At 43.5% G+C, this 26,035-nt stretch overlaps 2 protein-coding genes and 1 long non-coding RNA gene across 4 annotated transcripts; all 3 read right to left on the bottom strand.

Moving 5' to 3' along the window:
- Positions 1–837: 837 nt before the first annotated feature.
- Positions 838–6,809, bottom strand: LOC120571416. The gene is made up of 6 exons (XM_039820355.1): positions 6,630–6,809; positions 3,478–3,620; positions 2,662–2,726; positions 2,310–2,474; positions 2,119–2,223; positions 838–1,007 (listed from the first exon to the last, which is right to left on the bottom strand). The coding sequence occupies exons 1-6, from the start codon at positions 6,747–6,749 to the stop codon at positions 961–963; spliced, it is 645 nt and encodes a 214-aa protein (XP_039676289.1). The 5' UTR covers positions 6,750–6,809; the 3' UTR covers positions 838–960.
- A 2,807-nt stretch (positions 6,810–9,616) lies between these two features.
- On the bottom strand, positions 9,617–25,214 carry LOC120571417. Of its 2 annotated transcripts, XM_039820356.1 has the most exons (6): positions 25,053–25,208; positions 13,788–13,930; positions 12,899–12,963; positions 10,935–11,099; positions 10,744–10,848; positions 9,619–9,793 (listed from the first exon to the last, which is right to left on the bottom strand). In XM_039820356.1, the coding sequence occupies exons 1-6, from the start codon at positions 25,170–25,172 to the stop codon at positions 9,753–9,755; spliced, it is 639 nt and encodes a 212-aa protein (XP_039676290.1). In that variant the 5' UTR covers positions 25,173–25,208; the 3' UTR covers positions 9,619–9,752. The 2 variants fall into 2 exon arrangements, with proteins under 2 accessions (XP_039676291.1, XP_039676290.1); XM_039820357.1 differs by lacking the exon at positions 12,899–12,963 and having other exon boundaries at positions 9,617–9,793; positions 25,053–25,214.
- Positions 19,712–23,674, bottom strand: LOC120571427. Its single transcript, XR_005641226.1, has 5 exons — positions 23,628–23,674; positions 22,739–22,803; positions 21,035–21,198; positions 20,844–20,948; positions 19,712–19,890 (listed from the first exon to the last, which is right to left on the bottom strand). It is a non-coding gene; the product is annotated as an uncharacterized LOC120571427 (long non-coding RNA).
- Positions 25,215–26,035: the final 821 nt, after the last annotated feature.

The following is a 26,035-nucleotide window of genomic DNA, read 5'->3' as shown; positions in this document are numbered from 1 at the left end:
CTTTTTTTATCTTATATTATTATCTTATATATTATTTTGAGAGTTGGATTGACACACATATCCTTGAACTTGAGTATTGATCCTGTGGACTGTGTACCTTCACCTGATACGCCCACTCAGAAGCCACTGGAACTTTTCTGAACCTTAAAACCAGGCTGTCCCCTTTGCTCAGATCTAATAATTGTAGTAGGACTTATATAACTTTAAGTTTGGTCTTTAAGGTTTTTGAGCATTATTTATTTATTTATTGCAGCAAAGATTACAGGAAGCATATAATGATGCTTTGAGAATACTACTTAAAAGGCCAGGATGGGGTAGAGCTAGTGATATGTTTGTGTCTGCACAAGTTAATAAACTTCAAGCTAGTAGGGTTAGGGATGAATTTATCCGCCAACTTGATGTGTCTATAGATTATCTTGGTCACATCCAACATCAGATTCAGCAACACATTCTCACTCCTATTGCGTAAAATACGGACGCTTGCTCAGGTATCTTTGGCGTTTGTTATTGATGCTAAAAGTTTCCTATAATAAACTTCGTTATGTAGGTCCATTTTTTATTGTATTGACATTACAGACATCTCTCGTTAGCAGCTTCTTGTCGGCTACTTCAGCCTCTAATCTAGAACTGACATCAGGGATCATGCCGTGAAATGTGATATCTTACGCTAATTAATAGATTACTGCTATGTAATGTACCTATCTCATTATTCTGTGCCTAACAGCAAAGCAGATCTGTGTGAAATCGCAAAGTGACGCATGCGTTGGTAGTTAAAATGATGCACCTGTTAATTTCACCTCACCCAATATCTTTACACACACACACACACAGCTTGAAAACCTTGGTGCTATACCATTTTATTAGATTGTGAATACAAAATACGGACCCCACGTTTGATGAGTCACCTTTTGTCTCTATAACTTTGTCAGTTACAATTTGAAATATTCACCAAAGTTGTTGTTAACTTAAAAGTTCCAACTTTAAGCCTTCGCCTTCAGCACAGAAACCTGCAGAGAGAAAGGGAGGAATGAAGAAATGAGTTCTGTCTGTCTGACACATCTTGATTTCATTGTTTCATTAGACAGGTCGATAATGACTGATTTGGGACCTTATTTTAACGATCTAAGTGCACGGCATGGAGCGCAGGTGCGTTTAGGGCGTGTTCATATCCACTTTTGCTAGTTTGAAGGGGGAAAAAAGGGTCCGTGCGCCGGGCGCATGGTTCTAAAGGGTTGTACTTAGTGTCTTTCTTAATCGGAGGTGTGTTTTGGGCGTAACATGCAATCAACCAATCAGAGATCAGCTCCCATTCACTTTAAAAGCCAGGTGCGTTTGGACCTTGGAGCATTGCTGTTATGATGGAGGATTTGCACCGTAATATTTTTATTTGTAATCTTTTGTGTGTGTGTGTGCTGCTGTGCGTCCCTGTGTGTGTAACAAGCATAGTGTGCACGCTGCTGTGCACGAGCCTCGGAGCATTTTACTAATGCTCTGTTAAAATAACAATGAAATGCTGAGTTATTGACTTTAGATCAGATTTTTGTTGGTCAATGGCGCGATCACTTCCCGCTGCCTCAAGATAGCAATACTCCCAGAATGCACCTGAACACACCTCCCTGTAAGACCAGCATGCCCAGAATGCACCTGAACACACCTCCCTTTAAGACCCGCACGCCCAGAATGCACCTGAACACACCTCCCTGTAAGACCAGCACGCCCAGAATGCACCTGAACACACCTCCCTGTAAGACCAGCACGCCCAGAATGCACCTGAACACACCTCCCTGTAAGACCAGCACGCCCAGAATGCACCTGAACACACCTCCCTGTAAGACCAGCACGCCCAGAATGCACCTGAACACACCTCCCTGTAAGACCAGCACGCCCAGAATGCACCTGAACACACCTCCCTGTAAGACCAGCACGCCCATGGGCGCACAGATGGGTGCAGGTGCATTTGTTATTTAAACGACGTGGGCGCTGGACGGGAAACTGACAACTGCGTCGATCTTAATCTAGCAAAGACACTTGTGTTGGGCTTCGCGCTGCGCCGGGTGCAAGATAGGACCCTTTTAGTTTTGTTGTTTCATCTCACAGGTCAAAAAAAGGGTGTAGCACCTTTTTTGGGGTCATAGAGGAAGTCTGGCTCTCCGGAGAAGCCGAGGCAGCTTGCCTGCTGCTTGAAACGTTCCAGGTCCGAGTCCTTCAGGGTCGCCTCTCTGCCTGGAAACAAAACAAACACAAATGGACGGTTTGTTTCGGATATAAAATGTGTTATTTTCTCTCAGCCTTCCTTCCTTCCTACCTACCTAACAGATAAAGAGAGCGGATGTTGACCTCTTCCCCCGAAACATCCACGTTGAGTTTCATCAGGGTAGCGAGCTTATCGAGGTCTCTGACGGTGGCGTTGAGGCTCATGAGCAGACAGCCGTCGCAGCTCGGCAGCATGTGGAACATCGAGGTGGTGTTGGCGACTGCGGCGAGAAACAACACAAAAAAAGCCATTATTCTCAATCTGAATCTTATTATTATTATTTCTTTTTTAACTTTTATTTATCCAGGTAAGTTGATTGAGAACAAATTCTCATTTGCAACGACGCCCTGATCACATTCAGTACTCGGCGACTCCATTGTCTCCAAAAAACAGATTGGGTAACTTACGTGACGTTGTTGCAGTGTTGCCGTCAATGGTTACCTTGACAGATGCGGCCACGCAGGTTTTTTTCCTGAAAAACACGACAAGATGAAGACATGGGTTTGTGTTCTTACAAAGCTGGTCTTAAAAGTTATGACTTCTCATCCACGTTGGCTTGCTAAGTTGTGTGTGTGTGTTGTGTGTCTGTGTATGTCTGTGGCTGTGTGTGTGTGTGTCTGTGTGTGTCTGTCTCTGTCTCTGTCTTTGTCTGTGTGTGTGTGTGTGTGTGTCTGTGTGTGTGTCTGTCTGTGTGTGTGTGTGTGTCTCTGTGTCTATGTGTGTATCTGTCTGTGTCTGTGTCTGTGTGTGTCTGTCTGTGTCTGTGTGTGTGTCTCTGTGTCTATGTGTGTGTCTGTCTGTGTCTGTGTCTGTGTCTGTGTGTGTGTGTCTGTGTGTGTGTGTGTGTCACTGATGTGTTTTATTTTTGTATCCGGCTGCACCGTGGTCTTCCTGTATGTGATTACCTGCCTGGCTCGACACATTTGCTCACGCACGACATAGAGGAGACGCGAAACAATCGCTGAACCGAGCCCGGTATACACGGACAGATTGGATAACATGGGCGCCAAAATAAAAACAGCTGTGCTACGCGGCTATACGCGAACGCGACCAGTGTGTTTTCAGTGTTAGGCACCACCCACGGACCTGCAAGGCACAGAGAAAAACCCCAAGAGACCAGAGAAACACAGAAGGCCCTGCTCTAGGAGGAGGGCTGTCACAGTTGTGTATTTGTACGGTCAGTTGTGTATTTGTACAGTGGATGTTGCACTTCATTTACTCACATCTTGCTTTGCTGAAACATAACAACTTCATTGGCGCTTGTTGACGCGGTAAAATTTAACCAGGAGCTATCAGTCGTCTTCAGGATGCCTCTATAGATGTCGTGATCAACGTAACCCACGAGGATGTTTGACCTTCCGTATATATATCTATATATATATATATATATACACAGGCAAAACCTCTGTACGGCTGCTAGAGGGGAAACTATTTCTCAATACTGAGTTTAAAACTCGTGTCCTGGGGCTCCGATGATCGGTTTTGTTGGGAGATTTTTTAAATTTTCCCTAATCTGCAGGACTTTCTAATCCAAACAAATATAGTAGGATAGAAACACAGTCACATCTTGTCACATCTTGCGTTCTAATCACAAAGACAGAGGAAGGGGACGGACATCTGGCCGAAAAGACATGCATCTGGCGGAATTTCCTGCGGCAACGGAGCAATCCCGGAAGTGGAACGTGGTGGATGTAGACCAATTAAGGACTGACTCTGCAATTGTCTTAATGTGGCTGTTGAAATTCTGAGTCCATAACTACACCAATATTTCTTGCTTTGTCAGTTCTTCCAATCATTGATCTGTTCAATGCACTTTAAAGGACAATTCCAGCTCAAAATGACCCTATAGGGGTAAATAACATATGTGTACCGAGTCGACCGTTCTCTGGGATATGCTTTAATGCTAATCGATTGCGTCTCTAGCTTTAAACAAGCTGCCGCAAACCGGTGGTTAGCTGCTAACACCGTGCAACCAGTAACATAGCTCAAACATGACGAACGCCGTGTTTGAGCTATGTTACTGGTTACTGGTTGCACGGCGTTCGTCGTTTGACTGCTCATGACTATTTTCCCAAGATGGCGCCCTCATGTAAACAGTACCGTCTTCATAATCTATCTTTTTAATAAACTGTCTGTACACTTACAAAGTTCTCAATGCTTCAGTTAACATGTAGAGACCTTCATTATGCTACAGTGTAAGTGTGGTGATATTTTGAGCCTTGTTAGTGGTGTAGAAATAGCGATTTACCATCCGCCCCGAAAGCTAGCATTAGCAGCTAACCACGGTTTGCGGCAGCTTGTTTAAAACTAGAAACACATTTGAATAGCATGTAAACATGTATATAATGTACCTGAATTTGCCGCATTATGGCTGCTGTTTGTAGATTCCTTCGTGCACAACTCATATTCTTTCAGATGTTTCATACCAAATGTTGTAATGGCGGCCATGTTGTGTATTGTTTAGGGTCCTCGCCACCACGAGACAAATCGGCATTGAACAAATTGAACATGTAGCTGGACTTGAATGGCCTTCTTTTGACTGAAAGTACTGCCAATGAACACTTTTTGTGCTCACCAGTTCCATTTCCACTTTCTCACAGCGTACTGCATTGAACACTCCACCTACGTAAACACCTTCCCGTAATCAACGGCGCCGTGATTACCGCGACCAGCGTAGCGCGCCTAGTGCAAGCATAGGGTTCGGTTTGCTGGGAAAAAGAGCAGAAACCGAACCCCATCAAAAAGCCCAATATTTGGCCGAATCAGAAGTTGAATCCTGGATTCGGTGCATCCCTACTATACCCTACTATTTGCACCCTGCAAAAGTAAACACCACATCCAATATTAAATGAAGTTAATTGTTGACGCAATACAGTAACGTGAGATATTTAAATCAGCTGATACATGGTTAAGCCTCATTGGCTCTTACCAGTGTATCTCTGTGTGTACTTCGTCCACAGCAATCCCACCAATCAGTCCCAAAACCTCAGAGTTAGAGTGGAAATTACCTAAACATATTTTACTGAAATCATAAGCACCAAAGCATTATTCATAACTTTAGTGCTCATGCTATTGAAAAAAAAGGACAAAATTATGACTAATACCTCTAGGCTGTATTTAGTGCTTAATCCCAGCCTTTCATTCCTGTATTATTTATATTCCTCTAGTCCGTAAGTGTCCACAGATCATAAGGAACATTAAAGGTCCCATGGCATGAAAATTTCACTTCATGAAGTTTTTTACCATTAAAATTATTTAATGTTTTCCCAAAGGATTTCGGGAAAGAGACTTCAGACACAGTATTAGGGGACCACTGAGGCCTATATAAAAGAGACTTCAGATACAGTATTAGGGGACCACTAAGGTCTATATAAAAGAGACTTCAGATACAGTATTAGGGGACCATTAAGGTCTATATAAAAGAGACTTCAGATACACTATTAGGGGACCACTAAGGTCTATATAAAAGAGACTTCAGATACAGTATTAGGGGACCATTAAGGTCTATGTAAAAGAGACTTCAGATACAGTATTAGGGGACCACTAAGGTCTATGTAAAAGAGACTTCAGATACAGTATTAGGGGACCACTAAGGTCTATAGAAAAGAGACTTCAGATACAGTATTAGGGGACCACTAAGGTCTATATAAAAGAGACTTCAGATACAGTATTAGGGGACCACTAAGGCCTATATAAAAGAGACTTCTGATACAGTATTAGGGGACCACTAAGGTCTATATAAAAGCATCCAAAGAGCACCATGTCATGGGACCTTTAAAGAGAAGGTCCTGGGTGGGCTTACGTTTCCGTGACATGCGGCAAGAACGGGACGGAAAAGAATAAAAGCGACTTTAAGAAACGTGACGTGGGAAACAATCCCCGGTCTCCTGGGTGAAAGTCCTCTGTTGTGTGACCCATCCATCCCCCACCCCCCAATCAAGAGTCTCTTAATGCTACCTCATCTTCTCATTGAATTTACTTTGGCGTTGTTTTTTTACCGAAAAGTCAAAAAAAGGTGGCGAAAAATGTGGAAAAAAAGTGACGAAAAGGCAACAAAAGGCGACAAAGATGGCAAAAAAACGACCGAAAAATTCGATGAAAAGGCGCAAAAAGGTGATGAAAAGGCGGACGAAAGGGGACTTTACCTGGAACGCTACCAAGTCGTGAGTTGTGACTTGAAGTCATAACTTCCGGGCTAAATATCGTGTCTGGAACGCAGCATTACTCTGTGGAGAGACTAGACGAGGGCTTACCATGGAGGGGTCGACCAGAAACGAAAAGGCAACGAAAATGCGACAAAAAAGGCGACAAAGGTGGAAAAAAAGGTGACGAAAAGGCGACGAAAAGGCTGTGGAGAGACAAGACGAGGGCTTACCATGGAGGGGTCGACCAGGGACAGAGGCGTGACCAAGGGTTGGCATTCTTCGCTCGTGAGAGCCGAGCAGCTCAGGAACAGCCCCGCTACCAGGAAGTGAGCGCTGAGCCACAGATTCATGACGCTATACCGTGTGAAAGCTACACAATAAAACACAAAAGTGGCGATGACTGAGCCTCGCTCGGCCTTTATAGGAGCTGCTGCGGCAGAGTTGCAAGATTCTGGGTTTTCCCAAAATGTACAAACGTACAGTTTGTTGTTCCCAGTTCATCTTTTTTTCTCCAGAGTTGGGCAAGAGACATTTCCCTGGTAGTGTGCCTCTCTGCAGGTTCAAAGGGGATTTCAGGATTTTGCCGTGTGTGTGTGTGTGTGTGTTTGTCTGTCTGTGCGTGTGTGTGTGTATGTATGCGTGTGTTTGTATGTGTGTGTGTGTGTGTGTGTTTGTGTGTGTGTGCTTGTCTGTGTGAGTGTGTGTTTTTTGTCTGTGTGTGAGTGTGTGTCAGATCTTTGTTGAGTGACCATACAGATGTTTTATTATGCTTGTGTTTTTAATGTTATCTTTTTATTGTTGGAGCAGATGATGCAAGAATTTTTTTCATCTCATTTTGTTGAGAGTTGGATTGACACACATATACTTGAACTTGAGTATTGATCCAGTGGACTGTGTACCTTCACCTGATATGCCCACTCAGAAGCCACTGGACCTTTTCTGAACCTTAAAACCAGGCTGTCCCTTTTTCTCAGATCTAATAATTGTGACTTCTTTAACTTTAAGTTTGGTCTTTAAGGTTTTTGAGCATTATTTATTTATTGCAACAAAGATTACAGGAAGCATATAATGATGCTTTGAGAATACTACTTAAAATGCCTGGATGGGGTAGAGCTAGTGAGATGATTGTGTCTGCACAAGTTAATACACTTCAAGCTAGTAGTAAGAAATCTTGCGGATGAATTTATCCGCCAATTTATCCGCCAACTTGATGCCTCTATGAATGAGATTATCTTGGTCACATCCAACATCAGGCTCAGCAACACATTCTCACTCCCATCCCAATACGCTTGGTCAGGTGTCTTTGGCGTTTGTTATTGACACTAAAAGTCTCCTTTAGCGTCTTATCTAAACATGGTGGGTCGGTACTATTGGCGTTACTTTAGGGAAAGATTGTGGGTGGGCTTATTAAAGGTACATTTACGTGACATGCAGGACAAGAACAGGACAGTTGGGTTAAAACAAAGTGGAGGAGCAAGCTAGAGAAAGAACAGAGAGAGAAAAAAAAAAAAAAAAAGAGAGAGAGAGAGACGAAAGTGCTAATGTTAGATAAAACAAAGTGGAGGATCAAGATAGAACCGATAGAAACACTCATTTGTGCGTATATGTCCATTAAGTTCATCAACACCAACATGTAGGCTGGCTGGGTTGTGCACTGTGGCATCGTGCAATAAGTAGGTTATTAGGGTTATGCAATATGTTAGTGGTGCAATACATGGGCTGTTGGATTGTTCAATATGTCATTGTGTACCACATAGGTTATGTGGAAATGTGTCATTTGTGCAATACATAGGCTATTTGGGTTGTGCATTATGTCAGGGCACTGTGTCATTTTGTGCAATACGTACAGGGTCGTTCAATTAGAAACTGCCAATGAAAGAAGGAGTTAATGTGCTTACTATATAGGTACCTGTCTAATGTATATGAGAGCATGGTTTGTGTTGCATGAGAGTTTGTGTTGAGAGACACTTATTTTCTGTATTTTGTGTTGTCTTTGTAAAGCTGCGGAACGGACAGAGTCTAAACTAATTTCCCTTCGGGGACAATAAAGTATATCTTATCTTACTCCGCTTGTCATTGGTCGGCTGTCAAAACAGCGCTTGATGTTGGGCGTTTTCTTCAGAATAGTTGAACTTTTTTCAACTTCAAAAAGACGCTCCGAGCTGCAGAAAAAAAAGTTGGAGGTGGCGTTTAAAACACCGCTCACGCCCTTTTTTCATAAACACGGTGTACTCCGTAGGATTATAATGTAAAACAGACGCTGGCAGCTTAAAAAAAAAGACGCCAAGCATAAACCAAGTCTTACTGTAGGTGGCTGACTAAACAGGGACGGACTAGAAATCGTCTCTATTGCTCTTTGCTTTTCTATTTTGAGAGTGAATTTTGCCCCACAATATGAATACAGTTGAAAACAAACTTTTATTTTGTTGGTAACCATTGTATGTATAGCAAGTGCCTCGGTCCTAGCTGCATCACTTTTGTGCCAATAATGACACAACGTCACTACCCGATGTGAGTCGAGTGCAGATTTGAGTTGCGCATGCTCAGATTTAAACGCTTCACGGCATAACGCCAAGGGATCCGGGAAAAGTTGTAGCTATCTATGATTGTTTGATTGCTAACGATAGCTCAAAACGCCATTCAAGTGACAGCCTTTGTTGATTGCTAACTTGTAGCCAGCAGTGAACAGACTTCGTTATGTAGGTCCGTTTTTATTGTATTGTCATTACAGAAGTCTCTCGTTAGCAGGTTCTTGTAGACTATTTCAGACATTACGGAAGTCTCTCGTTAGCATGTTCTTGTAGACTACTTCAGACATTACGGAAGTCTCTCGTTAGCAGGTTCTTGTAGACTACTTCAGACATTACGGAAGTCTCTCGTTAGCAGGTTCTTGTAGACTACTTCCGACATTACGGAAGTCTCTCGTTAGAAGGTTCTTGTTGGCTACTTCAGCCTCTAATCTAGAACTGACATCAGGGATCATGCCTTGAAAATGTGATGCCTTATGCTAAATAATAAATGACTGCTATGTAATGTACCTATCTCATTATTCTGTGGCTAACAGCAAAGCAGATCTGTGTGAAGTCGCAAAGTGACACATGCACGACTCACATCTGCAATCGGTTAAATTACACGCTCTTGTGTAATATTGCTTAAACTTCCTGTATGCACCTGTTAATTTCACCTCACCCAATATCTTTACACACACACACACACAGCTTGAAAACCTTGGTGCTACACCATTTTATTAGATCGTGAATACAAAATACGGACCCCACTTTTGATGAGTCACCTTTTGTCTCTATAACTTTCTCAGTTACAGTTTGAAATATTCACCAAAGTTGTTGTTAACTTCAAAGTTCCAACTTTATGCCTTCACCTTCAGCACAGAAACCTGCAGAGAGAAAGGGAAGAATAAAGAAATGAGTTCTGTCTGACATGTCATCAGACAGGTTGATAATGACTGATATGGGGCCCTATTTTAACTATCTAAGTGCATAGTATGAAGCGCCTGGTGCAGGTGCGTTTAGGGCGTGTCCAAATCAACTTTTTGCTAGTTTGATGGTGGAAAAAAGGGTCCGTGCACCGGGCGCATGGTTCTAAAGGGTTGTACTCAGTGTCTTCATTAATCATAGGTGTGTTTTGGGCGTAACATGCAATCAACCAATCAGAGATCAGCTCCCATTCCCTTTAAAAGCCAGGCGCGTTTGGACCTTGGCCCACTGCTATTATGATGGAGGATTTGCCGTATTCGTAATCTTCTGCATGTGTGTGTGCTGCTGTGCGTCCCTGTGTGTGTAACGAGCATAGTGCGCGAACACTGTGCACGAGCCTAGGCGCATTTCAGTGACGTTAATAATAATAATGTATACTTTATTGATCCCACTAGGGGAAATTACAATGAAATGCTGCGTTATTGACTTTAGACCAGGTTTTTGTTGGTCAATGGCGCGATCACTTCACGCTGCCTCAAGATAGCAAAACGCCCAGAATGCACCTGAACACACCTCCCTTTAAGACCGGCACGCCCAAAATGCACCTGAACACACCTCCCTGTAAGACCAGCACGCCCAGAATGCACCTGAACACACCTCCCTGTAAGACCTGAACGCACAGAATGCACCTGAACACACCTCCCTGTAAGACCAGCACGCCCAGAATGCACCTGAACACACCTCCCTGTAAGACCAGCATGCCCAGAATGCACCTGAACACACCTCCCTTTAAGACCGGCACGCCCAAAATGCACCTGAACACACCTCCCTTTAAGACTGCCCTGGGTGCAAGATAGGGCCCTTCTGATTTCGTTGTTTCAACTGACAGGTCAAAAAAAGGGTGTAGCACCTTTTTTGGGGTCATAGAGGAAGTCTGGCTCTCCGGAGAAGCCGAGGCAGCTTGCCTGCTGCTTGAAACGTTCCAGGTCCGAGTCCTTCAGGGTCGCCTCTCTGCCTGGAAACAAAACAAACACAAATGGACGGTTTGTTTCGGATAAGAAATGTGTTATTTTCTTTCAGCCTTCCTTCCTTCCTACCTACCTAACAGATAAAGAGCACGGACGTTGACCTCTTCCCCCGAAACATCCACGTTGAGTTTCAACATGGTAGCGAACTTGTCGAGGTCTCTGACGGTGGCGTTGATGCTCATGACCAGACAGCCGTCGCAGCTCGGCAGGAAGTGGAACACAGAGGTGGTGTTGGCGACTGAGGCGAGAAACATCAAAAAAACGCCATTATTCTCAATCTGAAACAGAAACTGTCTTTTTAGCCTCAAGACCTGGCATCTGATAGAGCAGTGTTTCTCAAATGGGGGTACGACACGTACCCCCATTTGAGAAACCTACTAGTAGAATGCGTTGGAGGACTGCAGGGGGTACGTGAGATATTTAACTAGATGTTGTTTAATAGTTACGAGACTTGTTCCTCTTCATGTAGAATTTTTTTTTTCCTACCATAAATGTGACATTTGTGTCGCCTTCTTTGGACCTAATCTTGCCTTCCTTCCTTCTTCTGTCACTGTTTGTGAAGTTTTTGATACTATTTTGATCTGTTCTTGCCTTACTTCCTTCCTTCTTTCTACCATCTTTTTCCAAGTTTTTGTCTTTTTTACAGTTTTTGTCTTGCTTTCTCATCAGCATTTAAATGTTTTTTATCAGTTCCAAGGCTGTAGTTTAGTAAATCTATCGCTGACAGCGCTGTACTGTTCCTCTTTATATAGACTTTTTTTTCTACCGAAAATGATTAGTGCTGATTAGTACTTGGCTTAAAAAAACAATTCAAAAGGGGTACATTATCAAAAAAAGTTTGAGAACCACTGTGGTAGAGGGTGACAGGAATCAATTGTTGCTCCCATCACATCCCGAGCCCACGAAAATACTCCTGTCATATCCCGATAATGTGACTGCCCACCCCAAAAAAATCCTGTTCTGCAAAGTTCCAAGAGAAAGACTCCCAAATCTCGTTTCGTTCCCTATGTTTTCTAAAGTTATCAAAATCTGTTGCTCACTCTGTAGCGGCTTAGCCTCGTGAGACCGTCCTGATCTCGCAAGCTCCAGTTTTCTACTCGCAGATCAGTCTGGCATCTTGAGATAGAAAAAATTTGGAGCCGATCGCCAAACAACCGACCAATCAGCGTTGGTTTTGAGGCGGGTTTAGGTGTGACGCAACGAGAAGCGTCTATCACCAACATAGGTGGTTTATCCAATCAGTTAACCAGTATTTTCAGACAGCGGTAGCCCTAATTCTGTTAGCCGCTCGCTAATGCTTTTTTTCTCTTGGATCCTTCTTTTGGAATATGGACCGGGAACCTGAAATGGGGCCTTTTATTCCTAAATTCTCGTTACACAAACGGCAAATATGCTTTACCGACATGCTGCTTGCTTGCTGAGCTAACGAGCTATGCTCTGCCTGCAGCAGCAGCATGGGTAGCCTGGCTTGTCGCTGTATTTTCATACGCTTCGTTGATCTGATTGGTTGATTTGGCCCGTCTATCACCAACTATAGCTGGTGATAGACTATAGATGGTTTATCCAATCAGCTAGCCAGTATTTTCGCCCGTTCCCAAAAGTTCTCCAACGGAAAGTTCCCAGATGGATATGCCGAGCAAATTCAAAGCGATCCATCTGGTGGAGTCAGGTTAGTAGCGGCTAGCAGACAGCAACCATGTTTAGTTACTTCTGTTTCTCTCTGCCGTTAAAGTTAACTTAACTGACGTTATAGAGGTTTGCAGAACCTGGAAATCATATACAGAGGCTAAGCGCGCGGTTTGGTTCTGACCTGCGGCCCTTTGCTGCATGTCATCCCCCTCTCTCTCCCCTTACAAATGTTCTGTATTTTAGCTCTAGCTACATGATTTCCGTTTTTTACTGAAATATCTGAGACGTTTTTGTCATTTTTATTTAATTTTTCTGTCGTTTTTGTGGCTTTCTCCAACATTTTTTATTTAAATTTCTAGCATTGGGGCGACTCCATTGGCTCCACAAAAAACAGATTGGGTAACTTACTTGACGTAGTTGCGGTGTTGCCGTCAATGGTTACCTTGACAGATGAGGCCAAGCAGGTTTCATTCCTGAAGAACACGACAAGATGAAGAGATGAGTTTGTGTTCTTACAAATAAAAGCTGTTTTATGACTTCTCACGCCAGTTCGTGAAATAGTCACGATATTTAGGGAAATGAAGCGCCACACGCCGGCCACAACAACGGGATGGACCACCACATGTGGGACGCGATCCCCGGGCTCTGGTGCACACAACAACGGGGAAACGAAACGCCACAACAACGGGACGGTTGTGGTTAGGAAAAGAAGAAAGGGGAAAGGAATCGTCACACGCAGGAGACGCCGAAAGGGGACAACTGTGGTAATTGTAGCCTATATGTGGCTGTGTGTGTGTGTCTGTGTGTGTGTCTGTGTGTGTGTGATGTGTGTCTCTGTGTGTGTGTGCCTGATTGTGTGTGTGGGTGTGTCTGTGTGTGTGTGGGTTTGTCTGTGTGTGTGTCACTCTCTCGTATTTTGAAATGTGTTTTGTTTTTGTAAAGTATCCGGCTGCACCATGGTCTTCCTGTATGTGATTACCTGCCTGGCTCGACACATTCGCTCGCGCACGAAATAGAGGAGACGCGAAACAATCGCTGCTGCGTGCCCGGTATATACGGACAGATTGGATAACATGGGCGCCAAAATAAAAACAGCTGCGCTGCGCGGCTATTCGCGAACGCGACCAGTGTGTTTTCAGTGTTAGGCACCGCCCACGGACCTGCAAGGCACAGAGAAAAACCCCAAGAGACCAGAGAAACACAGACGGCCCTGCTCTAGGAGGAGGGCTGTCACAGTTGTGTATTTGTACGGTCAGTTGTGTATTTGTACAGTGGATGTTGCACTTCATTTACTCACATCTTGTTTGTCTGAGACATAACCACCTCATTGGCGCTTGGTGACGCGGTAAAATTCATCCAGGAGCTCTCAGTCGTCTTCAGGATGCCTCTATAGATGTCACGGTCAACGTAACCCACAAGGAAGTTCGACCTTCCGTACATCTGCACACAAACACACACAAAGTCAGTTAGTGACAGCAGATGCTATTTTATTCCGGTTACCGTATTGTGTCAACAGTTAACGACAGTTAACGACAGTTAACAACAGTTAACAACAGTTAACAACAGTTCAATGTTTCATAGACTTTCTGTAATAAAACATCTAAAAGCAAAAATCCTTCAGACACAGTATTAGGGGACCACTGAGGCCTATATAAAAGAGACTTCAGATACAGTATTAGGGGACCACTAAGGTCTATATAAAAGAGACTTCAGATACAGTATTAGGGGACCATTAAGGTCTATATAAAAGAGACTTCAGATACACTATTAGGGGACCACTAAGGTCTATATAAAAGAGACTTCAGATACAGTATTAGGGGACCACTAAGGTCTATGTAAAAGAGACTTCAGATACAGTATTAGGGGACCACTAAGGTCTATATAAAAGACACTTCAGATACAGTATTAGGGGACCACTAAGGCCTATATAAAAGAGACTTCTGATACAGTATTAGGGGACCACTAAGGTCTATATAAAAGAGACTTCAGATACAGTATTAGGGGACCACTAAGGCCTATATAAAAGAGACTTCTGATACAGTATTAGAGGACCACTAAGGTCTATATAAAAGAGACTTCAGATACAGTATTAGGGGACCACTAAGGCCTATATAAAAGAGACTTCTGATACAGTATTAGGGGACCACTAAGGTCTATATAAAAGCATCCAAAGAGCACCATGTCATGGGACCTTTAAAGAGAAGGTCCTGGGTGGGCTTACGTTTCCGTGACATGCGGCAAGAACGGGACGGAAAAGAATAAAAGCGACTTTAAGAAACGTGACGTGGGAAACAATCCCCGGTCTCCTGGGTGAAAGTCCTCTGTTGTGTGACCCATCCATCCCCCCCCCCCCATCATAGTCTCTCTTAATGCTACCTCATCTTCTCATTGAATTTACATTGGCGTTGTTTTTTTTTGACGAAAAGTCAAAAAAAAGGTGGCGAAAATGTGACAAAGGTGGAAAAAAAAGTGACGAAAAGGCAACAAAAAGGCGACAAAGATGGCAAAAAGACGCACAAAAAATCGATAAAAAGGCGAATTTAAAAAGGTGATGAAAAGGCGACGAAAAGGGACTTTACCTGGAAACGCTACCAAGTCGTGAGTTGTGACTTGAAGTCATAACTTACGGGCTAAATATCGTGTCTGGAACGCAGCATTACTCTGTGGAGAGACTAGACGAGGGCTTACCATGGAGGGGTCGACCAGAAACGAAAAGGCAACGAAAATGCGACAAAAAAGGCGACAAAGGTGGAAAAAAAGGTGACGAAAAGGCGACGAAAAGGCTGTGGAGAGACAAGACGAGGGCTTACCATGGAGGGGTCGACCAGGGACAGAGGCGTGACCAAGGGTTGGCATTCTTCGCCGGAGAGCCGAAGCAGCTCAGGAACAGCCCCGCTACCAGGAAGTGAGCGGAGCCACAGATTCATGATGCTATACCGTGTAAAAGCTACACAATAAAACACAAAAGTGGCGATGAATGAGCCCGTCGGCCTTTTTATAGGAGCTGCGCGGCAGAGTTGCAAGATTCTGGGTTTTCCCAAAACGTACAAACGTACAGTTTGTTGTTCCCAGTTCATCTTTTTTCTCCAGAGTTGGGCAAGAGACATTTCCCTGGTAGTGTGCCCTCTGCAGGTTCAAAGGGGATTTCAGGATTTTGCCGTGTGTGTGTGTGTGTGTTTTTCTGTCGGCGTGTGTGTGTGTATGTATGCGGTGTTTGTATGTGTGTGTGTGTGTGTGTTTGTGTGTGTGTGCTTGTCTGTGTGAGTGTGTGTTTTTTGTCTGTGTGTGAGTGTGTGTGCGATCTTTGTTGAGTGACCATACAGATGTTTTATTATGCTTGTGTTTTTAATGTTATCTTTTTATTGTTGGAGCAGATGATGCAAGAATTTTTTTCATCTCATTTTGTTGAGAGTTGGATTGACACACATATACTTGAACTTGAGTATTGATCCAGTGGACTGTGTACCTTCACCTGATATGCCCACTCAGAAGCCACTGGACCTTTTCTGAACCTTAAAACCAGGCTGTCCCTTTTCTCAGATCTAATAATTGTGACTTCTTTAACTTTAAGTTTGGTCTTTAAGGTTTTTGAGCATTATTTATTTATTGCAACAAAGATTACAGGAAGCATATAATGATGCTTTGAGAATACTACTTAAAATGCCTGGATGGGGTAGAGCTAGTGAGATGATTGTGTCTGCACACGTTAATACACTTCAAGCTAGTAGTAAGAAATCTTGCGGATGAATTTATCCGCCGGATTTATCTGCCAACTTGATGCGTCTATGAATGAGATTATCTTGGTCACATCCAACATCAGGCTCAGCAACACATTCTCACCCCTCCCCCCAATACGCTTTGGTCTTTGGCGTTTGTTATTGACACTAAAAGTCTCCTTTAGCGCGCTTATCTAAACATGGTGGGTCGGTACTATTGGCGCATTACTTTAGGGAAAGATTGTGGGTGGGCTTATCAAAGGTACATTTACGTGACATGCAGGACAAGAACAGGACAGTTGGGTTAAAAAAGTGGAGGAGCAAGCTAGAGAAAGAACAGAGAGAGACAGAGAGAGAGAGAGAGAGACAGAGAGAGACGGTGCTAATGTTAGATAAAACAAAGTGGAGGATCAAGATAGAACCGATAGAAACACTCATTTGTGCGTATATGTCCATTAAGTTCATCAACACCAACATGTAGGCTGGCTGGGTTGTGCACTGTGGCATCGTGCAATAAGTAGGTTATTAGGGTTATGCAATATGTTAGTGGTGCAATACATGGGCTGTTGGATTGTTCAATATGTCATTGTGTACCACATAGGTTATGTGGAAATGTGTCATTTGTGCAATACATAGGCTATTTGGGTTGTGCATTATGTCAGGGCACTGTGTCATTTTGTGCAATACGTACAGGGTCGTTCAATTAGAAACTGCCAATGAAAGAAGGAGTTAATGTGCTTACTATATAGGTACCTGTCTAATGTATATGAGAGCATGGTTTGTGTTGCATGAGAGTTTGTGTTGAGAGACACTTATTTTCTGTATTTTGTGTTGTCTTTGTAAAGCTGCGGAACGGACAGAGTCTAAACTAATTTCCCTTCGGGGACAATAAAGTATATCTTATCTTACTCCGCTTGTCATTGGTCGGCTGTCAAAACAGCGCTTGATGTTGGGCGTTTTCTTCAGAATAGTTGAACTTTTTTCAACTTCAAAAAGACGCTCCGAGCTGCAGAAAAAAAAGTTGGAGGTGGCGTTTAAAACACCACAGGTCTGTATGGTCACTCTTTGTTGAGTGACCATACAGATGTTTTATTATGCTTGTGTTTTTAATGTTATCTTTTTATTGTTGGAGCAGATGATGCAAGAATTTTTTTCATCTCATTTTGTTGAGAGTTGGATTGACACACATATACTTGAACTTGAGTATTGATCCAGTGGACTGTGTACCTTCACCTGATATGCCCACTCAGAAGCCACTGGACCTTTTCTGAACCTTAAAACCAGGCTGTCCCTTTTTCTCAGATCTAATAATTGTGACTTCTTTAACTTTAAGTTTGGTCTTTAAGGTTTTTGAGCATTATTTATTTATTGCAACAAAGATTACAGGAAGCATATAATGATGCTTTGAGAATACTACTTAAAATGCCTGGATGGGGTAGAGCTAGTGAGATGATTGTGTCTGCACACGTTAATACACTTCAAGCTAGTAGTAAGAAATCTTGCGGATGAATTTATCCGCCAATTTATCTGCCAACTTGATGCGTCTATGAATGAGATTATCTTGGTCACATCCAACATCAGGCTCAGCAACACATTCTCACTCCCATCCCAATACGCTTGGTCAGGTGTCTTTGGCGTTTGTTATTGACACTAAAAGTCTCCTTTAGCGTCTTATCTAAACATGGTGGGTCGGTACTATTGGCGTTACTTTAGGGAAAGATTGTGGGTGGGCTTATCAAAGGTACATTTACGTGACATGCAGGACAAGAACAGGACAGTTGGGTTAAAAAAAGTGGAGGAGCAAGCTAGAGAAAGAACAGAGAGAGACAGAGAGAGACAGAGAGAGAGAGAGAGAGAGAGACAGAGAGAGACGGTGCTAATGTTAGATAAAACAAAGTGGAGGATCAAGATAGAACCGATAGAAACACTCATTTGTGCGTATATGTCCATTAAGTTCATCAACACCAACATGTAGGCTGGCTGGGTTGTGCACTGTGGCATCGTGCAATAAGTAGGTTATTAGGGTTATGCAATATGTTAGTGGTGCAATACATGGGCTGTTGGATTGTTCAATATGTCATTGTGTACCACATAGGTTATGTGGAAATGTGTCATTTGTGCAATACATAGGCTATTTGGGTTGTGCATTATGTCAGGGCACTGTGTCATTTTGTGCAATACGTACAGGGTCGTTCAATTAGAAACTGCCAATGAAAGAAGGAGTTAATGTGCTTACTATATAGGTACCTGTCTAATGTATATGAGAGCATGGTTTGTGTTGCATGAGAGTTTGTGTTGAGAGACACTTATTTTCTGTATTTTGTGTTGTCTTTGTAAAGCTGCGGAACGGACAGAGTCTAAACTAATTTCCCTTCGGGGACAATAAAGTATATCTTATCTTACTCCGCTTGTCATTGGTCGGCTGTCAAAACAGCGCTTGATGTTGGGCGTTTTCTTCAGAATAGTTGAACTTTTTTCAACTTCAAAAAGACGCTCCGAGCTGCAGAAAAAAAAGTTGGAGGTGGCGTTTAAAACACCGCTCACGCCCTTTTTTCATAAACACGGTGTAGGATTATAATGTAAAACAGATGCTGGCAGCTTAAAAAAAAAGACGCCAAGCATAAACCAAGTCTTACTGTAGGTGGCTGACTAAACAGGGACGGACTAGAAATCGTCTCTATTGCTCTTTGCTTTTCTATTTTGAGAGTGAATTTTGCCCCACAATATGAATACAGTTGAAAACAAACTTTTATTTTGTTGGTAACCATTGTATGTATAGCAAGTGCCTCGGTCCTAGCTGCATCACTCTTTGTGCCAATAATGACACAACGTCACTACCCGATGTGAGTCGAGAGTGCAGATTTGAGTACTGCGCATGCTCAGATTTAAACGCTTCCACGGCATAACGCCAAGGGATCCGGGGAAAAGTGTAGCAATCTATGATTGTTTGATTGCTAACGTTAGCTCAAAACGCCATTCAAGTGACAGCCTTTGTTGATTGCTAACTTGTAGCCAGCAGTGAACAGACTGCTATGTAGGTCCGTTTTATTGTATTGTCATTACAGAAGTCTCTCGTTAGCAGGTTCTTGTAGACTATTTCAGACATTACGGAAGTCTCTCGTTAGCATGTTCTTGTAGACTACTTCAGACATTACGGAAGTCTCTCGTTAGCAGGTTCTTGTAGACTACTTCCGACATTACGGAAGTCTCTCGTTAGAAGGTTCTTGTTGGCTACTTCAGCCTCTAATCTAGAACTGACATCAGGGATCATGCCTTGAAAATGTGATGCCTTATGCTAAATAATAAATGACTGCTATGTAATGTACCTATCTCATTATTCTGTGGCTAACAGCAAAGCAGATCTGTGTGAAGTCGAAGTGACACATGCACGACTCACATCTGCAATCGGTTAAATTACACGCTCTTGTGTAATATTGCTTAAACTTCCTGTATGCACCTGTTAATTTCACCTCACCCAATATCTTTACACACACACACACACACACAGCTTGAAAACCTTGGTGCTACACCATTTTATTAGATCGTGAATACAAAATACGGACCCCACTTTTGATGAGTCACCTTTTGTCTCTATAACTTTCTCAGTTACAGTTTGAAATATTCACCAAAGTTGTTGTTAACTTCAAAGTTCCAACTTTATGCCTTCACCTTCAGCACAGAAACCTGCAGAGAGAAAGGGAAGAATAAAGAAATGAGTTCTGTCTGACATGTCATCAGACAGGTTGATAATGACTGATATGGGGCCCTATTTTAACTATCTAAGTGCATAGTATGAAGCGCCTGGTGCAGGTGCGCGTTAGGGCGGGTCCAAATCGACTTTTGCTAGTTTGATGGTGGAAAAAGGGTACCGTGCAACGCGCATGGTTCTAAAGGGTTGTACTCAGTGTCTTCATTAATCATAGGTGTGTTTTGGGCGCAATACGGAATCAACCAATCAGAGATCAGCTCCCATTCCCTTTAAAAGCCAGGCGCGTTTGGACCTTGGCCCACTGCTATTATGATGGAGGATTTGCCGTATTCGTAATCTTCTGCATGTGTGTGTGCTGCTGTGCGTCCCTGTGTGTGTAACGAGCATAGTGCGCGAACACTGTGCACGAGCCTAGGCGCATTTCAGTGACGTTAAAATAATAATAATAATGTATACTTTATTGATCCCACTAGGGGAAATTACAATGAAATGCTGCGTTATTGACTTTAGACCAGGTTTTTGTTGGTCAATGGCGCGATCACTTCACGCTGCCTCAAGATAGCAAAACGCCCAGAATGCACCTGAACACACCTCCCTTTAAGACCGGCACGCCCAAAATGCACCTGAACACACCTCCCTGTAAGACCAGCACGCCCAGAATGCACCTGAACACACCTCCCTGTAAGACCTGAACGCCCAGAATGCACCTGAACACACCTCCCTGTAAGACCAGCACGCCCAGAATGCACCTGAACACACCTCCCTGTAAGACCAGCATGCCCAGAATGCACCTGAACACACCTCCCTTTAAGACCGGCACGCCCAAAATGCACCTGAACACACCTCCCTTTAAGACTGCCCTGGGTGCAAGATAGGGCCCTTCTGATTTCGTTGTTTCAACTGACAGGTCAAAAAAAGGGTGTAGCACCTTTTTTGGGGTCATAGAGGAAGTCTGGCTCTCCGGAGAAGCCGAGGCAGCTTGCCTGCTGCTTGAAACGTTCCAGGTCCGAGTCCTTCAGGGTCGCCTCTCTGCCTGGAAACAAAACAAACACAAATGGACGGTTTGTTTCGGATATGAAATGTGTTATTTTCTTTCAGCCTTCCTTCCTTCCTACCTACCTAACAGATAAAGAGCACGGACGTTGACCTCTTCCCCCGAAACATCCACGTTGAGTTTCAACATGGTAGCGAACTTGTCGAGGTCTCTGACGGTGGCGTTGATGCTCATGACCGACGACAGTCGCAGCTCGGCAGGAAGTGGAACACAGAGGTGGTGTTGGCGACTGAGGCGAGAAACATTAAAAAAACGCCATTATTCTCAATCTGAAACAGAAACTGTCTTTTTAGCCTCAAGACCTGGCATCTGATAGAGCAGTGTTTCTCAAATGGGGGTACGACACGTACCCCCATTTGAGAAACACAGCATTTAAATGTTTTTTATCAGTTCCAAGGCTGTAGTTTAGTAAATCTATCGCTGACAGCGCTGTACTGTTCCTCTTTATATAGACTTTTTTTTCTACCGAAAATGATTAGTGCTGATTAGTACTTGGCTTAAAAAAACAATTCAAAAGGGGTACCATTATCAAAAAAAGTTTGAGAACCACTGTGGTAGAGGGTGACAGGAATCAATTGTTGCTCCCATCACATCCCGAGCCCACGAAAATACTCCTGTCATATCCCGATAATGTGACTGCCCACCCCAAAAAATCCTGTTCTGCAAAGTTCCAAGAGAAAGACTCCCAAATCTCGTTTCGTTCCCTATGTTTTCTAAAGTTATCAAAATCTGTTGCTCACTCTGTAGCGGCTTAGCCTCGTAAAGACCGTCCTGATCTCGCAAGCTCCAGTTTTCTACCGCAGATCAGTCTGGCATCTTGAGATAGAGAAAATTTGGCCGATCGGCCAAACAACCCAACCAATCAGCGTTGGTTTTGAGGCGGGTTTAGGTGTGACGCAACGAGAAGCGTTATCACCAACATAGGTGGTTTATCCAATCAGTTAACCAGTATTTTCAGACAGCGGTAGCCCTAATTCTGTTAGCTCGGCGTAATGCTTTTTTCTCTTGGGTCCTTCTTTGGAATATGGACCGGGAACCTGAAATGGGGCCTTTTATTCCTAAATTCTCGTTACACAAACGGCAAATATCCTTTACCGACATGCTGCTTGCTTGCTGAGCTAACGAGCTATGCTCTGCCCGCGCAGCAGCATGGTGGTAGCCTGGCTTGTCGCTGTATTTTCATACGCGTTGATCTGATTGGTTGATGGTCTGGGCGTCTATCACCAACTATAGCTGGTAATAGACAGATGGTTTATCCAATCAGCTAGCCAGTATTTTCGCCCGTTCCCAAAAAGTTCTCCAACGGAAAGTTCCCAGATGGATATGCCGAAAGCAAATTCAAAGCGATCCATCTGGTGGAGTCAGGTTAGTAGCGGCTAGCAGACAGCAAACCATGTTTAGTTACTTCTGTTTCTCTCTGCCGTTAAAGTTAACTTAACTGACGTTATAGAGGTTTGACACATGTGCTCTAGCGTCTGGGTAGCTCGCCTGGTAGAGCGCGCACTCATATACAGAGGCTAAGCCGCGGGTTTGGTTCTGACCTGCGGCCCTTTGCTGCATGTCATCCCCCCTCTCTCTCCCCTTACAAATGTTCTGTATTTTAGCTCTAGCTACATGATTTCCGTTTTTTACTGAAATATCTGAGACGTTTTTGTCATTTTTATTTAATTTTTCTGTCGTTTTTGTGGCTTTCTCCAACATTTTTTATTTAAATTTCTAGCATTGGGGCGACTCCATTGGCTCCACAAAAAACAGATTGGGTAACTTACTTGACGTAGTTGCGGTGTTGCCGTCAATGGTTACCTTGACAGATGAGGCCAAGCAGGTTTCATTCCTGAAGAACACGACAAGATGAAGAGATGAGTTTGTGTTCTTACAAATAAAAGCTGTTTTATGACTTCACCAAGCCAGTTCGCTAAATGGTACGATATTTAGGAAATGAAGCGCCACACCGCCACAACAACGGATGGACCACCACATGTGGACGCGATCCCCGGGCTCTGGTGCAAACAACAACGGGAACGAAACGCCACAACAACGGGACGGTTGTGGTTAGAAAAAAAAAAGGGGAAAGGAATCGTCACACGCAGGAGACGCCGACAAGGGGACAACTGTGGTAATTGTAGCCTATATGTGGCTGTGTGTGTGTGTCTGTGTGTGTGTCTGTGTGTGTGTGATGTGTGTCTCTGTGTGTGTGTGCCTGATTGTGTGTGTGGGTGTGTCTGTGTGGCTGTGTGTGTGTGGGTTTGTCTGTGTGTGTGTCACTCTCTCGTATTTTGAAATGTTTTTTGATTTTGCAAAATATCCGGCTGCACCGTGGTCTTCCTGTATGTGATTACCTGCCTGGCTCGACACATTCGCTCGCGCACGAAATAGAGGAGACGCGAAACAATCGCTGCTGCGTGCCCGGTATATACGGACAGATTGGATAACATGGGCGCCAAAATAAAAACAGCTGTACGCGCCGGCTATTCGCAACGCGACCAGTGTGTTTTCAGTGTTAGGCACCGCCCAACGGACCTGCAAGGCACAGAGAAAACCCCAAGAGACCAGAGAAACACAGACGGCCCTGCTCTAGGAGGAGGGCTGTCACAGTTGTGTATTTGTAACGGTCGTTTGTGTATTTGTACAGTGGATGTTGCGACTTCATTTACTCACATCTTGTTTGTCTGCGACATAACCACCTCATTGGCGCGTGCGTGCGGTAAAATTCATCCAGGAGCTCTCAGTCGCGTTCTAGGATGCCTCTATAGATGTCACGGTCAACGAACCCCCAAGGAAGTTCGACCTTCCGTACATCTGCACACAAACACACACAAAGTCAGTTAGTGACAGCAGATGCTATTTTATTCCGGTTACCGTATTGTGTCAACAGTTAACGACAGTTAACGACAGTTAACAACAGTTAACAACAGTTAACAACAGTTCAATGTTTCATAGACTTTCTGTAATAAAACATCTAAAAGCAAAAATCCTTCAGACACAGTATTAGGGGACCACTGAGGCCTATATAAAAGAGACTTCAGATACAGTATTAGGGGACCACTAAGGTCTATATAAAAGAGACTTCAGAGTACAGTATTAGGGAACCACTAAGGTCTATATAAAAGAGACTTCAGATACAGTATTAGGGGACCACTAAGGTCTATATAAAAGACACTTCAGATACAGTATTAGGGGGACCATACCACTAGGCCTATATAAAAGAGACTTCTGATACAGTATTAGGGGACCACTAAGGTCTATATAAAAGAGACTTCAGATACAGTATTAGGGGACCACTAAGGCCTATATAAAAGAGACTTCTGATACAGTATTAGAGGACCACTAAGGTCTATATAAAAGAGACTTCAGATACAGTATTAGGGGACCACTAAGGCCTATATAAAAGAGACTTCTGATACAGTATTAGGGGACCACTAAGGTCTATATAAAAGCATCCAAAGAGCACCATGTCATGGGACCTTTAAAGAGAAGGTCCTGGGTGGGCTTACGTTTCCGGGACATGCGGCAAGAACGGGACGGAAAAGAATAAAAGCGAATTTTAAGAAACGTGACGTGGGGAAACAACCTCCCGGTCTCCTGGGTGAAAGTCCTCTGTTGTGTGACCCATCCATCCCCCCCCCCCCATCATAGTCTCTCTTAATGCTACCTCATCTTCTCATTGAATTTACATTGGCGTTGTTTTTTTTTGACGAAAAGTCAAAAAAAAGGTGGCGAAAATGTGACAAAGGTGGAAAAAAAAGTGACGAAAAGGCAACAAAAGGCGGACAAAGATGGCAAAAAAGACGACGAAAAATCGATAAAAAGGCGACGAAAAGGTGATGAAAAGGCGACGAAAAGGGACTTTACCTGGAAACGCTACCAAGTCGTGAGTTGTGACTTGAAGTCATAACTTACGGGCTAAATATCGTGTCTGGAACGCAGCATTACTCTGTGGAGAGACTAGACGAGGGCTTACCATGGAGGGGTCGACCAGAAACGAAAAGGCAACGAAAATGCGACAAAAAAGGCGACAAAGGTGGAAAAAAAGGTGACGAAAAGGCGACGAAAAGGCTGTGGAGAGACAAGACGAGGGCTTACCATGGAGGGGTCGACCAGGGACAGAGGCGTGACCAAGGGTTGGCATTCTTCGCTCGTGAGAGCCGAGCAGCTCAGGAACAGCCCCGCTACCAGGAAGTGAGCGCTGAGCCACAGATTCATGATGCTATACCGTGTGAAAGCTACACAATAAAACACAAAAGTGGCGATGACTGAGCCTCGCTCGGCCTTTATAGGAGCTGCTGCGGCAGAGTTGCAAGATTCTGGGTTTTCCCAAAACGTACAAACGTACAGTTTGTTGTTCCCAGTTCATCTTTTTTTCTCCAGAGTTGGGCAAGAGACATTTCCCTGGTAGTGTGCCTCTCTGCAGGTTCAAAGGGGATTTCAGGATTTTGCCGTGTGTGTGTGTGTGTGTGTGTTTGCTCTGTGCGGTGTGTGTGTGTATGTATGCGGTGTTTGTATGTGTGTGTGTGTGTGTGTTTGTGTGTGTGTGCTTGTCTGTGTGAGTGTGTGTTTTTTGTCTGTGTGTGAGTGTGTGTCAGATCTTTGTTGAGTGACCATACAGATGTTTTATTATGCTTGTGTTTTTAATGTTATCTTTTTATTGTTGGAGCAGATGATGCAAGAATTTTTTTCATCTCATTTTGTTGAGAGTTGGATTGACACACATATACTTGAACTTGAGTATTGATCCAGTGGACTGTGTACCTTCACCTGATATGCCCACTCAGAAGCCACTGGACCTTTTCTGAACCTTAAAACCAGGCTGTCCCTTTTTCTCAGATCTAATAATTGTGACTTCTTTAACTTTAAGTTTGGTCTTTAAGGTTTTTGAGCATTATTTATTTATTGCAACAAAGATTACAGGAAGCATATAATGATGCTTTGAGAATACTACTTAAAATGCCTGGATGGGGTAGAGCTAGTGAGATGATTGTGTCTGCACACGTTAATACACTTCAAGCTAGTAGTAAGAAATCTTGCGGATGAATTTATCCGCCAATTTATCTGCCAACTTGATGCGT

The sequence above is a fragment of the Perca fluviatilis genome, chromosome 13 (assembly GCF_010015445.1).
Source record: "Perca fluviatilis chromosome 13, GENO_Pfluv_1.0, whole genome shotgun sequence".
NCBI lineage: Eukaryota > Metazoa > Chordata > Actinopteri > Perciformes > Percidae > Perca > Perca fluviatilis.
This window is presented reverse-complemented; position numbering and strand designations above follow the sequence as displayed.